Source organism: Zootermopsis nevadensis, unplaced genomic scaffold (genome assembly GCF_977971745.1).
Source record: "Zootermopsis nevadensis isolate Lab colony 2312 unplaced genomic scaffold, Znev_1.0 Znev_ptg000083l, whole genome shotgun sequence".
Lineage (NCBI taxonomy): Eukaryota > Metazoa > Arthropoda > Insecta > Blattodea > Termopsidae > Zootermopsis > Zootermopsis nevadensis.
The window spans coordinates 923,532-941,769 of record NW_028259214.1 but is presented as its reverse complement, the minus strand read 5'-3'; the positions used below and the strand labels follow the sequence as shown (position 1 = coordinate 941,769).

The 18,238-nt window shown below is 38.4% G+C and overlaps 1 protein-coding gene and 2 long non-coding RNA genes across 10 annotated transcripts in view; 2 read left to right on the top strand and 1 right to left on the bottom strand.

Annotated features, from left to right (window-relative positions):
* The window catches only part of LOC147870927 (uncharacterized), a 474,306-nt gene that overhangs the window by 268,914 nt on the left and 187,154 nt on the right, over positions 1–18,238 (top strand). The window lies entirely within an intron of this gene.
* LOC147870929 (paired box protein Pax-2-like) overlaps positions 1–18,238 on the bottom strand; it is a 318,072-nt gene that overhangs the window by 142,064 nt on the left and 157,770 nt on the right. For all 7 annotated transcript variants that reach the window (XM_087341655.1, XM_087341652.1, XM_087341656.1 and 4 more), the window contains one exon: positions 2,724–2,764. In XM_087341655.1, coding sequence (XP_087197781.1) covers positions 2,724–2,764 — 41 coding nt within the window. The remainder of the gene's footprint in view (positions 1–2,723; positions 2,765–18,238) is intronic.
* The window catches only part of LOC147870930 (uncharacterized), a 213,082-nt gene that overhangs the window by 146,571 nt on the left and 48,273 nt on the right, over positions 1–18,238 (top strand). For both annotated transcript variants that reach the window (XR_015533030.1, XR_015533031.1), the window contains exon 2: positions 7,017–7,172. This is a non-coding gene — a long non-coding RNA (uncharacterized LOC147870930). The remainder of the gene's footprint in view (positions 1–7,016; positions 7,173–18,238) is intronic.

Here is an 18,238-nt window from a genome sequence, read left to right as displayed (position 1 = left end):
TCCGAAACGTTGGTAAACATCGACCAGACTACACAGCGCAACAACCCAGAAGACAGAAATCTTCATATTTTTAATCGCCGTGATGACGGAGGCAGTATGACCTCCGAAACGTTGGTAAACATCGACCAGACTACACAGCGCAACAACCAAGAAGACAGAAATCTTCATATTTTTAATCGCCCTGATGACGGAGGCAGTATGACCTCCGAAACGTTGGTTAACATCCACCAGACTACACAGCGCAACAACCCAGAAGACGGAAATGTTCATATTTTTAATCGCCCTGATGACGGAGGCAGTGTGACCTCCGAAACGTTGGTTAACATCCACCAGACTACACAGCGCAACAACCCAGAAGACGGAAATCTTCATACTCACCGCTGTGAGAACCTCAAGTCTTATAAAATAAATTTGTTTAAACTACACATTATCCAACTATTCCTTAAAGGTTGGATTTTATTTACGAGTAATTTGTTCCACTCCTTATTATCTCATTCCAAAACTTCCCTCCTTCGTCTTTGGTTTGTAAGTTTAAGTTTTTGACGGCGAAAACAAACGAACCACTGTAACTAGGGGTGTGAAATTCGGTGTGGCATACGTCACATACACAGACCTATGTAAAAGTTATAGGCGTAAATGATTGTGTTAAAATGTCAAGAATATTACGACACCACATAGCCTGACGTTATGTCTGGAATATTTTACGTGCATCAAATCCTAGTGTATTTATGTAATACGTTCTTGTAGAAATTTGAATAATACTACTAAAAACACTATCATCACACCACCAACAACAAAAAGCTGTTTAAAACTAAACGCAATAAAAATCCTGATTCGATTAAAAGTCCAACACTTCAAACCACGAGCTAAATTGTGAATTATATTGAAAATTATGAATTAACATTACCGATACCTGAAGAGCGTATTACGAATATGAGATCTGAGAACCCGAAGTTTCTGATATTGGAAAAATGACTTACAGGGTTGTAAGACGAGCTTACCTTTTTCTTTCATTCTTTCTAATTTTTTGTTTGATTCTTCTTCTTTCCTCTTTGTTTGTCTTTCTATTTCATCTATCCGTTCAGACTGCAGCATTTATAAACTTAGTATTACAAAAAATGAAAAATGATTCACTTTAACAAAGTAAACTACCTTACTGTTGAGAATTTTTAACTAACGAAAGCGTGTATGAAAATATCAGAAAATACAGATATCCGTTTTTAAATACAAGACACAAGTTTTCGCTAACAAGAAAACATATCACGCTATTCGTGTGTTGTCAGGACTGCCAATAACCAAATATTTGAACTTCAATTCTTTGTTTTAAAGCTTTATTTCTTTCTCCTTTAAACTGTAAATTTATTTATTCTCGTGTTCTTTATTTTAAATTGATTAGGTGTAAAAAATACAAACATGCATGTCTTCTGTACACTTACTTACACCCAACATTATTTACCAATATATTAACACAAAATTCCAGCTTCTATTCAATAAGGAATGATTTATTTCGCATCTTAAACCCTGTTCCTCTTCCTTACTGTAATATCAACATAAAATACATTATAGGTAAATTGCATGACCAGCCGTAATGAGCCGAACCAAAATCATAATTATGGCGCGCAGACGCCGAGTAAACTGACGCGGACAATACTGAAAAACCGATTCATGGCGATATAACGACCATGTCAAATGTTAGTGGAAACGCACTTATAAAAATTTTAATTAAGTAAAATTTAAGGATGAAGATGGGTCTTCTGAGATGTGTAGTTTTCTAGAGCAGTGGTATTCAACCTTGGGTCCGCGTACCCCCGGAGGTACGCGAAGACATCTTAGGGGGTACGTGAAATTTAAAAAAAATATATTATTTTATGATAAACACTGAATAATCAGTAATGTAATTTATTTAATTTATTTTAGATGTAGATTATATACTATGCATAACTTGAATTATACACCAACAAAGTTGAAGAGAAATTATATCTGGGGGTACGCGAAAAAAAAGGTTGAATACCACTGTTCTAGACTGACTGATGTTTCGCATGCACTTACTGCCTCTATCATCAGGGCCAATAGCCAGTACAGTTGAGTCAAATTTGATCCAATTAACAAACACAATCACAGCTGCACCACCCCCACGTGTCTGTGTGGTGCACTGCCCTCTCTGCACTTGGGGCTTCGAGTTGAAGTTTCAACGCGGACCTAACGCACTGCACCGAGACAGCGGGATGCAGAGATGCACAACCAACCCGGCTTATTGATTCACTGAGCAGAGATGCAGTGTTCCTGTCACGGATATTTGTGCAACTGAATCCGGAATAGGAAACGTCGCTTCGCGTTGCATGTTGCACAGACCTAAGTTATAATCAACTGATCCCTTGTGAGATTTCGGGTCGTCATGGCCACGAATTTATTCTGGGTTTCAGCGCCGTGTAGAATTGTCGGTAGACGCCGACGTTTTGGAGAAACATAAAGTCTCCATCTTAAAGGATGAAGATGGAAACAATATTTTTTTTGTCAGAAACGTCGGCATTTGACTACAAGTCTACAGGGCGTCACAAGCAAGAAGAATATAATAATTTTCATCACCTCGAGAACATTAAATCTCAGGATGTCTGTTAGATAATCATTCGGTTTATTACACTGCCTTCTTCCCTGCTAAACAAATTCTGTTTCGAATTCAATCCTGTGCAACAGACCGTCACGCGTTGTAACCATTACCTTACCTTGAACATCGTATCGCTCTGCTCTGCTTTGCGTAACGAGTCTGCGAAATCGAAGTAAATGTAATTAGTACGCAGTTCACCTCGCGCCCATTACAGGGATTTCTATTTAATTTGTGAAGATGACAGGGAATAGGAAGGATCAGATTTTAATTACACAATCAGTTAAATAAAACCATCCTGTAATGAACACTTGCAAGGTATTGAACAGACCGCAGCCTATAATTATACTTTCAATAATCTGTGCCTGGTTTGCCTTTGTGCGACTGGGCTAACTTCAACGCAGACTCGGAGGACGTACTTCAGCTATCATCTCAATCACTCACTCGCCTGCCAATGTTGTTTACTTTCTAATCCGGTACCGTCCACCTAAAAATTGTACATATTTATCATTCTCTCTCAAGTTTTCCGCCTCTCACAGAACAAAGAGTTCTTATCGTGTTAACTACAGCCCGTCATCCGTATCTATCTTGATCCAGACGAATCCAACGTACCTTCCTAACCTACATTCCAAAACACCCATTTTAATATTATGATCCCAGTCAAGTGTATGTATTCCCTGCTGTCTCATCGCGTCAGATTTCACAATCATACGTTTGTACGCAATTCCTATATCCCTCACGGGCGTTATATTCTTCATCAATCTTATATCTTAATATCTGGTTAAGAACACAAATTATAAAGCTCCTCACAGTATCCCACCACTTCACCTGTACTACGTCCCTTATTGTCCTCCGCACTCTGTTTTCAAATGCCTTCAACATCTTTTCTTCTCTTAACGGAAGTGCCTAAGCTTCACAAACATACAAAACGACAGGTATTATTATATTTTCGTATGTTTTAACATACAAGAGACTGTATTTTAAAACGTACTCCCTCAATTTAAGTCCGATTTCACTTTTTTCGTGATTGTAACTTTGCTTTCGTACCCAGTGTCTTAACGTTGCCACAATGTCAAAGGATTTAATGGTCATCTTGTTATAATAATTTTCTCCGAGAGTTTGTCGGGTAGATACAAACATATTATAGAAGATTTCAGATTAAAATCATTCAGGATAACTCGGTAAACAGAATTACTACAGCTCCGGTTAGGACACATTACTTTAATTGCCATTAGACGCATAGACTTTTATAATAAATTATCACTTCTTGATCGGCCCTCTCTATGTCACACAACCTTTCATCCAATGGAAACCAGCAGAACTTTATCGAGGGACAAAGCGACCAAAGAGGGAAGCTGACTCAGCCGAACCTTTTTCATCAGGTCTACTGTTTCATTGATACAGAAGAATTCTCTACCGCAACTGAGGCACAAACCCTCCCTAATGACGAAGTTCTGCGTTGTAACAGTACTAAGCGACTCTTTACGGCTAACAGTGGCCTTAAAAATCAACATTTTCTCGTTACCAAGTAACCATTTCATTTGATTTAAAATCACAGAACCGTGGATAGTGACCATTACAGTCACATGTTCTCTCAACAGCTGGAATGTCCTTGCATGTCGACCGCCGCTCAGTAGGGGAATAAAATGACAATTCTGCAACCTACCGTTGTCCATACAAATGCTCACGTTTGCAGAGTAATCACCGAGATAGAGAAAACAGACCTCTTTTCAGACAAACTGTACTTCAGCAATAATTTGTAGTTAACATGAACAGGCATTTAAGAGCAATTTAAGTGTAATTATCCACAACACTCTGCTTAGAATCTAAATAGTTGCTGAACTATCTAAAGACCTACTTAAGTGTCTACCTTACGTGGAGTAACATAACATACGATGAACATAACAAGTGAATTAAAAGCGACGTACACCTACTCCTTACTATATATAACACGCAGTTCATAAATGGTTAGTTTATTTAACGAAACTAAACTCAATCTATACAGTAACGAATGATATAATGATTTATGAGCATTTAACTGGACAGAATATGGAGGGAAACGATCACGGCACAGTTTAAGGTAACATTCTAACACTTGCCTTGAGGGGCTAAGAAAAAACCACGAAAAATTCTTAGACAAGATAAAAATTTCCTGGGCCGAGATATGAAATCTGGAATTCCCGAATATGAAGCAACAGAGGACTGGTCTGGAATCGAACTTAGATCATCCAGTAACACTATCGAGCCATTCTCTTCAATCAGTTACAGGTAACGTGACAGTAGAAGTGTGCACCATAAAAGTTAATCAAGTGACCAACGGAGTATCTAACCAACCAATCAGAAGAGCAATTTTTAACACCGATAACAAATCATGTCACGGGACACGATACTGAGGCATTTGAACGAAATCCACATGCTCAAAACCCAGTAAAACATAGATCAATTCTGATACTGTTATTCCATTCCATTCTTGGCAACTGGAAAATTCAAATCTGGACACCTGTGGAAAACTGCTCGTACCTTCCACGTTTTGAGAGTGGACTGTGTCTGCACGAGCGTGGTAAGCGTGATAAGGTATTGTGAACAGTTATCAAGGTGAAGAGCTCATGTCTGTCTACTATATTCAACAAAGGACGCCTCTTGATACCATATCCGGTTTCCAAATTCGATCCGTTGTTCCCACGATACCCCTTCCAAAGTACAAAGTAGGCAACCGCCATAAACTACATGAACCGTTATACAGTGTCTCAGGGACCACATACCATGTAACAATATCTTTATATGCAGAATGCTAAAGCTTCTAAGATAACTAATCTTGCGACATAAACTCTGGTAAGTAAATTTAACGAATTTTAAAATTTGGATGGACACCACACGGAGAAATGTCTTTAGAAAATTTTATGTATAAATTACATTACGAATGGATACGTTTATACATGCTGTATAACGTAAAAATTAAGGTATTTAGACAAGGAAAATTGTATGCTTGTCAGTTATGTGTAATGCTCAACATCTCGGCGATTAACAGAATTCACTTTTCCGCTTAAGAACTGCAGTTGAATCGATTTAAAACAGATTAAGATGAGTATTCAAGCGGAAAAAAATTTGAAGAGACGAACAGACTTCAAACGCGAACACGGTTCTACTCCCTACTTCAATAAGATTTCAATTTTACAAATGAAATATTCCGTTCAGCATCACGGCCCAGTTATATTCTAAATATATTTTATGTTTGATGAAACAGATTCATATATAAGTTCAATGTAAAAATTATTAATATTTTTCCATCAATCAAAATAAATCTACAGTATAATATCGGCCTATGAACGGTAGATGAGGACTTTCGTTCCCCCCTTCAAAAAAACTCAACAGTTGATATTCTTTATTAAAAAGTAGCCTGCTTTACAGATCACCTTATCCACTTACTAAGAGTAGATTCAAGTTTATTAACAATAATTAATATTCCAATTTTTGTATTGCACTTTTTCTATTTACACAACTGAACTGAACTACAAAAGCAACAGAATGCAATTCACACTAGAATAACAGCAAAACTGATCTCGATCACACTGCATTTTCGTGTATTCAATTCAGTTTTGTATCTGTTTTTACAGCTAACACATAAACCACTTCCCGAACTGCTTTCAAGCAACACTTAATCTGACGTCATGCATTGTTCCTCCTAGAGACGCCAGCAATATATAATATAAATGTGTACAAATTATGCATATCCTTATCATATACTCTGAAATGTAACACGTAAGCTCGAGAAGGTTAGTTCAGCGATATCGTGTCTGACTTGCATTCAAGAGATAACCAGCTTCAGCTGAGGTTACAAGCTGTCCGGATAATAGCCTCTAACTCATCGCCCATTCATATCCTGCCATTCGACGCTGTAAAATGAGTACTGCTGAATACGTGTCGTTATATGAACCTTTGTCACGCAGACAAACCGGGTGCAGTCAATTCGGGATACTAACACCCTTCAAGTCGCGGCTTTATTTGAATCCGATCAATCTCCAAATTTCGAGATCACTACACGTGTCTTCAAACATACTGACTCTAAGCACCACAGTCATCGAGATGATGACAGTTGCTTAGCTAGACAAGAACTTTAGCGTCTTTTACGAAGCCGGTAGCTTCATTATCATGTTAACAAGACCTCACCACAGTATTGCATTCTTTGCCAATTGAATCTATTCCAGATTCTCACACTTTATTCTTTAAGATTAATTGTAATATTATCCTCATTTTCCAAGGTGGTGTCTTTCCTTGAGGTTGCACTCAATTCTTATCACTCCTTATCACAGAGACAGTAAGCTTCTCTGAAACGTCGGTCAGTATCTACCAGAGTACAGAGTGTACATACCAGAAAACAGCCATATTCATGTAGGATGTAAAATGTATGTTTCAGAGGTCCTTCCTGCCTCGCCCTGATGATGGAAGCAGCAAGGACTTATGAAACGTTGGTAAACTTCTACCAGACTACATGTCTCTGCAACCCAGAAGACAGCCATCTTCGTAACCATGTTCATACTAGTTGCAGTGAAAACTTCAAACCTTACACAAGGTACTACCATTCACACTTTAAGAATACCGCTCTAATAAAATGACACGTGGACATGCCATCAAAGTTTCGTTTTAAATTCTCACAATGACTTTTACGAAACCGCTTTTGTTAACGTCATTCCAGACGGACAGGCATTCCAATTTTTTACCTTGCACAAAGAACGCTTAATAACATCGAACACCGGGATTCGATAATCGATACTATGTTTCAGTTTATAATGTTACGTTCTTGGAACTGAGAGCTGATTATGCTACTGTATACGCTGATAAATAATTCAAAGCATCACAAGTACGCAGTATTCGGACCATTTTGTATCTGCGTCTGGTTTGAGGATTAAATATCCTAACCCACTAACACTGTCCTCCAGAAAAGACATAATACATATTTCGCCTTCAAGACCGTAACTTTAAACTAAGTGAGGAGAACGGGACAAAGGAGTTATTCAAGCTAAAGAAACGGACGGACTGACGGGAAGCCCCCACGTATTCAAAATTTGTTTTCCTTTACGTATTTCATACACAGAACACATAAACATGTTACTTTCACGTGTCTACTATCTCAAATTAGTATTTTGAACCAAATTTGTATACAAGACGCAGCAGAAGATACTCACAAACTCACGACACTCTGTCTAGATCCATCGAACTCCGTTGCCTCGGTGTTAAAGACGTATAGAACAGCAGTTCCTCGAGCTACGGGCAACGTAAGGCAGTTTCCACAAGGCGTTGCGTATAGTTCATAGCTCCACGTAGTGTAACATAACGTAAATAAACGTAACCAATTCTAAATGTGTAAAAAGCTACCCAAAAGAGACTCCCATTACAGCGGTAGCTTAGACTACGGCAAACATGGTCTTGTACACTCACAATATTGCCCATTATATGTATTATTAGCGTCAACACATAGACAAAAGAGTGAGGGTGTTTGAGAACCGGGTGCTGAAGAGAATATTTTGACCCAAAAGGAATGAAATATTATGCGGCTGAGAAATTTGCATAATGAGAAGATTCATAAGTTTTACTCCTTGTCAAATATAATTAGACTGATTAATTCAAGAAAGATGAGATGGGTGGCTGCCCGCAAGGGAGAGAAGACGAATGCATACAGGGATTTGGTGGGAAAACCAGAAGGAAAAATACCACTAGAAGATCTAGACTAGGTGGGAGTTTTTTTATTTTTTATTTGTAGTGTTCTGTCTGACGACAGGTCCATATGAACAAGATCCTTCCATCCTTTTCTCGGACTGGGACCTGTTCATATACGTTCTTGGCAGATGATCCAGAAGTGGTTTGCCATTGCCTTCTTCTGTGTGTGAATGGAGTAATTGTTGGGATGCCACGGAGGAAAACTCCGTGTTGCCTAGACCACGGCCTTGCCCAACACAAGTTATAAATCCGGGCACCGCCGGGAATCGAACCCGAGACCCCAGGATTACAAGGCCAGCATTCTGACCGCTAGACCACCGTCGGTTAGGTGGGAGTATAATATTAAAATGGATCTGAGAGAAAGATGCGTTAAGAACTAGGTTCAACCGCCTCAGGACACTAAACAGTGGCTGTCTCTTGTGAACATAGTAACTAACCTTTGGATTTCATAAAAATTTTGAAATTCGTTGAGTGGCTGAGCGACTGCTGGCTTCTCAGGAAGAACTAGGCGCCATGGAGTATGCAAGTATATACCGACGAAAGCACATAGACAGTACATGGGAATCAGAAGTTCTTTCAGACTTTATGAAAGTTTTAAGACACCGCCAATTCTGCAACTCACCTGGTCATCCTTACAGCACGGCATTCAGCGGTAACTGGCGAGATTTTAATTAATGCCTGGACGCTGCACGAAACCACTTTCCATCTAGACAGAGACGGAAGGACTGTTGCAAACGCGAGCGGAAAGGGGAGAGATTAAAACGTGCGAAAAGGGATCAGATAATACACGTATTTACCGCAAATTAAATTTTAGAACTCATCGTTTGTCACTTGGAACATTTATAATGGCAGAAGGCGGGAAGTGACCCCTATCTTCTTTTTCCTTTTGCAATTAATTATTGGCCATTACTCGTAATTCAAAACTCTTCCGTTAAGAGCGGTAGTGTCCCAGTGTTTTGTTTTTCCACCAGGAAGGTTTCCAAATCGTTTTACGCAAAAAGTACGTATAGTTCCTTGTTACGAATTCGTATCAATTGTAAGCTGATGTTGCAAATAGCGACATACAGGATACGTACATAAAATCTACCATTCTTTTAACGCGCACTTTATAATTCTGACACTTTATTCAAACGCTAACGTTATCCTCATTACAGAAATTCAGATAAAAAGTCATGTAGTGCCATATGGTGAATTTACACATGAATTTAGGAATAAAACCAATATATTCCTGGGACTCCACCCTCGCCGAAGTCCGTCAAAGGTTTCTACCTCTGGTCTATGAATTACTAAGTACGTACACAAGACATTAAAATATTTCTAATAAAACGAGATTCCAATGACAATTTTTTTCTAAAAAAAAAAAGATTCGTTTTGGTAAAGCTGACAACGTTTAATATGAGATTCATATAATGTACGGAGTACACAGATGAATACGGACACAAATATATTATGAGTGAATTAAATTAAATAATTTAAGATATGAAACAATTCAGGCAGACACGACTTCCTTACGCCAAACACTTTCCACACGTTCTGCAAAGAAGTCATAACACGAAAATGCGGATTTAATATTACCAAACCCTAATTATTGGTAGCCATACTTCGTCCACAGCAGGTTAAACGGATGCCCAGTTTAAGAGAGGTCTCTTCGCTACATAAAATTCACTACTGTAAAACCAAGCAACGCACTTCCATTAGTTCAAACATTAACGTGTGCGTTAGGAATTTAATGTATTTCCGAGACAGTTTTAACGAGGTCCTTACAAGATAACGTTGCGTGTTGATTGTAAATGCTAGCTGTTACTTTGCATGCTCCAACCAGCGGCAATAATATACGAGCTAGGTTTTAGAACGCACACTCACGTGTTTAAAATCGGGATTTAATAAAAATAATTAGTTAAATATACCTACTACGCTATCGACTTTTCGAAGTTGGTCTTCTAGGCTGTAACGCCCGTGTGGACTAGGGTATATTGACCATAAAAGGTTTAAGTAAATACCAGTGACGAACAGATGAGCAGCGGAAAGCAACAAACAAATGCGAGAAATATCTTTGTACGGTGGTCTAGCGGTTAGAACGCTGGCCTTGTAATCCTGGGGTCTCGGGTTCGATTCCCGGCGGTGCCCGAATTTATAACTTGTGTTGGGCAAGGCCGTGGTCTAGGCAACACGGAGTTTTCCTCCGTGGCATCCCAACAATTACTCCATTCACACACAGAAGAAGGCAATGGCAAACCACTTCTGGATCATCTGCCAAGAACGTATATGAACAGGTCCCAGTCCGAGAAAAGGATGGAAGGATCCTGTTCATATGGACCTGTCGTCAGACAGAACACTAAATAAATAATAAGATGAGGTGGTCTAGCGGTTAGAACGCTGGCCTTGTAATCCTGGGGTCTCAGGGTTCGATTCCCGGCGGTGCCCGAATTTATAACTTGTGTTGGGCAAGGCCGTGGTCTAGGCAACACGGAGATTTCCTCCGGGGGCTTCCCCGGTTTCTCCGTGGCATCCCAACAATTACTCCATTCACACACAGAAGAAGGCAATGGCAAACCACTTCTGGATCATCTGCCAAGAACGTATATGAACAGGTCCCAGTCCGAGAAAAGGATGGAAGGATCCTGTTCATACGGACCTGTCGTCAGACAGAACACTAAATAATAATAATAACTAAAGACCATGGTGTAACCACTCAGGGGGTCCAGCGGTTAAGCATGCGTAAATGATAATTTGCCCACCGGGTCACTTGCATCACAGGTATTGTTTCGCTGGCTGAAAAAAACAACAACAACCAAAGTTCCAGGGAAATTTACGTGTTCCGTCCAGAGGCCAAGTCGTCCGTCGCTCACTGATGTGTGCGCCTTTGATATATACTTCTGTCTCAAACGACACTATTTACTACACAATGTGAACTGAATTAGACTGATTCCACGCGCAATATTAAATTTCCTTGACCGTTCTGACATGTATTACGACAACGTGTGCCACTGTCTAAACAATGACAAGACGTGCATTCGCTTGTAATGATGTCGATACGTTTGTATAACAAGCTTTGTTGTCTGGAGCCGTCAAACGCTTCTACAGGTTTAACTCACCTTTCATTTCGCTTGGCTTATCTTCTTATACCCTTTGTGACAGAAGGGGGAAGCACATGGTAATTTGAATTAAAGCCCAGAACTGGTGAATCTTCTATGAAATCATCTTGCGTCGGCTTTCCTAACCACAAGCCTTCATTTCTCGCAAGAGAATATCAAAAGTAAAGACCACTGGTTTTAAGTCAGTTTATTTTTGGTAAGCCACTATATGACGGAGTCTCTTAAGGAAGTTTAATGCCGCATCACGGGAACAATTCTGCGATATAAGCACCAAGACATGGAAAGATGTATTTTGGAGATAACGGATTTCAACATCGGCTGGGATATGGAATAAATATTGTCTTATTCATACGTAACTAAATTTACGGTTTAAAAATCCTTTCCTGGAAAACGTTGGGATAGTGTTTTAAAATGGGCCACAACCGTACCTCTGTTCACACCATTCATGATCATGTGAAACAAAATTCAAAATTATTTAACTATTCTCCACCTGAGCAATGTTCTCGTCTGTGTATATAAACTCCGTTCTGAGGATTTTCAGTAATTAATATTATTTAAGTGGTAAAAACAGACTTTTTCACTGTAGTACGTACCTATTTTTGGTATTCCGCGTGTCAAAATGGTAACAATTATCTAGAAACTTGTGGTCCCATGCTTTAGTCCCCGAAACGTCGGTATCGTAGACGTGGGAATTTTATAAATGTTAAACAGAATGAATCTGTGCTCGTAGTCGATTTATCATGATAGACGTTTGTTTTCACGACTCAGAGAATGGCACAGATTTTAAAATTAAAACTGTGTTTTAAAAAACAGCCAATCAAACAAATTTTTGTAGTTTCTCTTTGAAACGCAAAATGTTCTATATGGTCAATTTAAGAGAGGTGGGTGTACATGATAGTAGATACAAAGATAAAAGAATGGTTCTGCTTTTTACAGATTCATGTCGTTAAATTTTGAGTTGTAAACGCTTTCATCCGTAAACAGCATGTGTGTTGAATCAGTCATTAATTCCAGCTATGACTGAATGTTGGAAACAGATGATTTGTATAGCTAACAGGGAATGGACAGCACTTTCATTAAAACATGATAATGTTTCACTGATTTCAAAGTGCACGCGTTGAACGTAACTTGTCAACCAGACCCGGGACTCGTGGATACGCGGTACTATTACAGAATTGTGTTCGCGAGCTAACCGTTTACAATCTCGGCGACTTTACCTACTGTGCTCTGAGAGATCTTCGTGAATGTACTTAGTTTCTCCATGCGAAATGTGAGACGGCATCATTCTAGATATTTCCCTACCCAAGATTCATAACCACATCCCCAACTCATTTGACGCAATATGGTCCATGTGGGGAAAACGGTGTCTTTAACCCTATGGCTTACTTCCACGGCAGTGAGACATAGGTCACATCCGATTATATTAGCCATTTTGACAGCTGTGAAGTATTTACAAATGAAAAAAAATGTTTAACCAATTTCTAAACAGACGCAGTAAACCTGTAAGAAGTAATTTTTAAACTTCTGAATTAATTTGAGACTATTTTTTTCAAGCAGACGCAAAATGAGATTTATGCGTTGATATGATTCTTTGTGGACCTATAATAAGCAGTGGTAAGTGCATATTTTACATTATAATTAATGTATTTCAATTGGAGATATTTCAGTCTGCGGTGCAGAGATTACCAGTAACTCGTAGTCGACAGGGTTTTTTTTTAGTTCACGGTGACAAACGTTTTGTGATTTCCTCTGTCATCCAAATAAAATGTAGGGATAAAAATTTTAGGTCACACATGGAACTATTCTCGTTAAATACATTACCATAGAAACGGTTACAATACATGCATTTATAAATATTATGCCACAAGGTTTAGAATCCCTTGACAGCAGGTGTTCAGCAACAACTAATCTACCAATCAAAACTTCCGATTTATAATAATTAAGTCTATGTTTTCTACATTTGATTTTATTGAACTCATAGAGAGAAGACATCCACTCAGCCATTCGAAGTGCAAACATCAATTTGACTCGTCACTGCACTTAAGCGGGGTGGAATTCGGCTGACGAAACGGAGTAGGATAAAAGGGAAAGGATTCAATACAAATGCAAGTAAGAAGAAGGCCAAACTACGTCAGGAATGTATGGTCGACAAAACGTTCGAACAAGAAAACATAGGCCACGAAAAAGAACATTAAATCGATTGCAAGAAGAGCTAATGTCATTGGCAGAAGTCGCCTCTTACAAGTAGGCCGGCTGAGTTTCGTTAAAACAGAAATGGAGGACGGCACTTGTACCTTCGTTCCCAGGTGCCTTCAAGTGAGATCTGTGATCAGAGAAGCTATTTTCCGAAGTTTTACCGGCTGTTCCCTGTTAATCATCACTCCATATTACTCCACACTTACGTATCACCGCCCCACGAGGTATTCGACAGCCCTTACTAAGCAGTACATTCTCATATTCTTTGTCACAACGTGCGGGCTTGATTTCTAGCTCGGCACTTGAATGGTCTAGTTTACGTATTCTTAAGTTCAAAAGACCTACCCCTCCCTAGGAAACATAAACTAACAAGTAATTTTTGATACCAGATCTGAGGTTCTCACAGCGATGAATATTCCAAATTTGATATTCTGGCTGTAAAATGTTATCAAAAGTCCAATTCAATCCTCTCATCTGAATTAATGTATCTTAATATTTTTCACGTCCTACGCCCACGCGTCCAATAAGTTTTAATGACATTAACTCTAAACCCTGAATGTTATAGTACATTGAAATTTATAACACCAGCTTACCTTATCAAACATAAGTACAAGTGAATCCTGTCAAAATAAGCACTTGACTAAACCAGTATCGAAACGAAACTTATAATCTCCTTATGCCATAGTCTTATAAATCGCCCATCAGCTATGATTCTCTTCAGTTTAAAAATTTAGCGTCACCTTCCTTCCGATCAGCTATCAGATTGTAAAGGCATCAGAGGCAAGACTGGGATAGTGCACAGTGCAGGGGTTCTCAAGCCTTTCTCAGATCTGGGATCGCATTAAAGTAACGAATCGCATGGACATTTATTCGATACTGCGTGATAAATTTATTGAAACTTCGACTAACTTGACAAATTAAATACACATAATACTGGACAACTTTAATACAACCAGCGATCAGAAATATATCTGACATTGCTTTTGCGTAGGTAATAATCCAATATCAGGCTTAATTCCTGTTGTTAACATTCACACACATTCCTCCAAGTTTTCATCAGTAAGACGTGTCATACTTATTGATTTAAAGTTCTTCAATAACCTGTACGATTGATCACAGCGATATTTACTATCAAATACTGACAACATAAAAAGCATACTTCCCGATATCAGGTACATATTTTTATATAATATAAGAAAACACTGTTAAATAAACATACGCGGGTTGAAAACTCCTTACGCAAAGACTATGGTATTGTGATTGAGGTATTTTTTCCAGGAATGTTAAGTGTTACCAAATGCCAAACTTGCAGGTTGACTGACCTGACTTACTAACTGAATGTGTAAGATTTCAGCATAAGGCAGTCCAGTTTAATTGTTCGAAAGAAAACAGTACATCACTAAGATAAAAACATCAGAGAATTGAATTCTAGAAGTGACTTTAACAGAGTTATTAATTACTTCCAGTTAGCTTCGCCGCAACAGTTAAACTTATCTTCACTTACAAAAAGCCGGATTGCAATTTGAATCGTAAATATTGCCTTCTGACTTTTATGTACACGTCCGAGAGTAACGACCGCAAGCGGGAATCTAAAGCACTACACTAATTGTTACATTATAAAAACAAAAACAAACCCGATTTGCGAGGCTGACAGACCGCCATGTTGTTTGAAATACGTAAATAAAAAACCCACCATTTTCACTCTTATCTGACAATTCGCTATTCCTGCATCATCTGTTAGTAGTAATATCAATTAAGTATTAACAAACAGGCTTATTGTACACAGTATTTTTAAACTTATAGTTATTAAGCCAATTAAACATGTCAGTTACTTGCAATCCGTAAAGTCAGTGCAAATGTTCACTGAAGCCGACCATTGGATCCAGTCTCTAGAAAATTAAATCTCCTCCGGTTAAGATAAACACGCGAAAGAGAGAAATTCACACAACATTTGAGTCTGAAATCCTGAAGGAAGAAAGGATAATATTAAAAGAGATGATAAAAAGCAGAACGTAGAATTGTCAACTGTATTCAACTTGCTCAGGAATTAGGTAGCGGGCTATTATCTATAAAATAGGGAAATTTCTCGACCAGCTGATCAACTATCAGCTTATAAAACGAAATATAATCCACAGAGTTAACCACAGCAACAACTGTTGACGACGAGGAAATAGTTACTGCACATATTCGTTGCGATTTAATTCTATGGCCGAGAAGTATTTATTGCATTATAAGCTTCAGATGAAAATATTAAATTGTTTTATCTTATTCGGGTCATAATTTTCTCTATAAAATTTGTACAAATTCTTTGCTCTTTTATTCTTGTGGCTTCCTGAAACACTGTCAAAACAAATTAAATATTTATACATGACTTTAGAAAGTCTTCACAATATAATTAGGTTTTGTCTCTACAATTACGCACAGTAAGAACATTAGCAAAAAAAAAAGCCTATACGTATAAACAGAGACGAGTCGCTCATTTCCCCAAAGGCATTTCTTTCCGCTTTTATCAAATAAACAAAACAAAGTTTCTTCGGCAGAATAATGACCTGAAAGAATTGCTTAACCATGCCATGACCTCCAATGTCGTTTAAAGAAATTTCTGCTCTTGTAAAAGGAAACTCGTTAAAAATTTGTGGCTGGCCGCACTATAAGATAGAAACCATCTTTATGCCTTAACAAAGGAATTTTCATTTCTCTCCCCCCCGAACACAAGATGAAAGAAGGAAAGAAGTAAAGTAATAAAAATGATAAAGCAATGTACACAATATGATCTCTCTTTTCCCTATTCCTCCTTCCCCCTCCACTTGTACATGTCGGTTACCATGGTTACACATACTTCAGGTCCAAACGAAAATAAAAAAAAAACAAAGAATTCCTTAAAATACACCGAGACAGTTTCTCTTACAAGGTCGCAAAATGTCTGGAAGTTTAGCGAGTAAAAATATTCATTTGAAAAACCAAGAATTCAAAATGCAACAGAGAGATGCGACAGTGGGGGTCATCTAAACATTTCTTACCATTGTCATATTTTAGGGCACAAGGGGGTAAGGCGATATGGGAAACCCCCCCCCCCCATCCAGTTTAATGCCATACACCCGGACTGCACGCACAAACGACAGACTACGACCGAGTAACGTCCGTAAAAATATTTAGTGTTGTGTAAAAAACTTTATACTGTAGTTTACTTAACTCTAGAAGAAGCTTTAACCTGGTCTAGAGAAACGAAAATGTCACTGTCCAATGCAAAATAAAATACACACGCATCCGGTATCAAGGAAATTCCATCTACTATCTCACGCTAAAATTTAATCTGGTGTGCTGCAAATTCAACTACATCACTCCATGAGGCAGACTCTTGGCGGTGCCGAGTAAGTCAGTCTCAGCTATTAACACTACAAATTAAATTAACACTGCCTTACTTGGCTAGTATCTGATATACTTTTTAACTCTGTAAGAAGAATCTGTAAACCAAAAACATTTGCTTTCAAAGTTGCAATGCCAAGTACAGTTCAGGAGTCCTCCTTGATCTGACCTGATCAATTGCTTATGGGGGCTCACTAATTTGAGAACAAGACTCCAATGGTTTCTGGAAGCTCTTCCCCAAGGATAAAAGCAGCAGAAACACAAGGATGATCACTCAACCTTCATCTCAAAACCCAGTTTAATTAAGAAAGCGTGAATCGTCTTCAAATAATAAAAAAAAACAGCGATTTCACAGTTACATTAAAAGAAAACACTTTCCATGACGAATTTACGGATACTTTACCGTGACAGAGTAGTATTTTATTACAAAGGAAACAATTATTAAATTTCGGTCAATTTAAAGACGATGTCCATATAAGAAATTTTATTGCGTAATTTCTAAGGTAATTGCGGTTTCCGTAAACGAACAAACCGAAGGACAGAGAGAATACATAATCGCGTTCCACGAAAAACGTGTGTCAAAAGTCGATACGCCTAAATATGTAAAAGTTGTGGAATTGTGCCACTTAGCGAGCTTATCACAGAGAGGTTCAGGGCTCTTTATACGCACATTTATACTGCGTCTATGGGTCCGCATTATGATAAAGCAGATCAGTGCGCATGCATATAGACAAACTGAAACATTTTGGTGCATTGCATTATTCGAAAGATTTGTCCACATTTTAAGTGTTCTTGAGGGAAAGACACTATTTGTCACTATAATAAATCTTTATACTGAAATACCACACTCTCAGCATCTTTAGATTATGACTGACAAGTGAACAAACACATCCAAATATTCGGAGGGCGTGACATTATTTTCCTATCTCATCTCTCTTTGTTACTGGTGTTAACAAAAATATGCATATTTTTAGAGACTTCAGAAGCCTAGATTTCCCCTCAACCTACATATTGTGCTCCAGATGGTGATGCGGCTGTAGGAAAAGTAGGAGAATGTAGACTGCCACAAAGAAATTAATTCACGATCAGAATAAGCCACTGCGAAAGGAAAACGGATGGCTAAAGTTTGGGATGCGTACAAAGGAGCGCGCAAAAGTTTGATCCCTTGCAGCAGTACTTAAATCGGCAAAGTCTACACAATGTTGGATATCTAAAGTCTTCATTGCGGTGTAAATTTGAATTCGTGTCTTATGTTTTATTATAA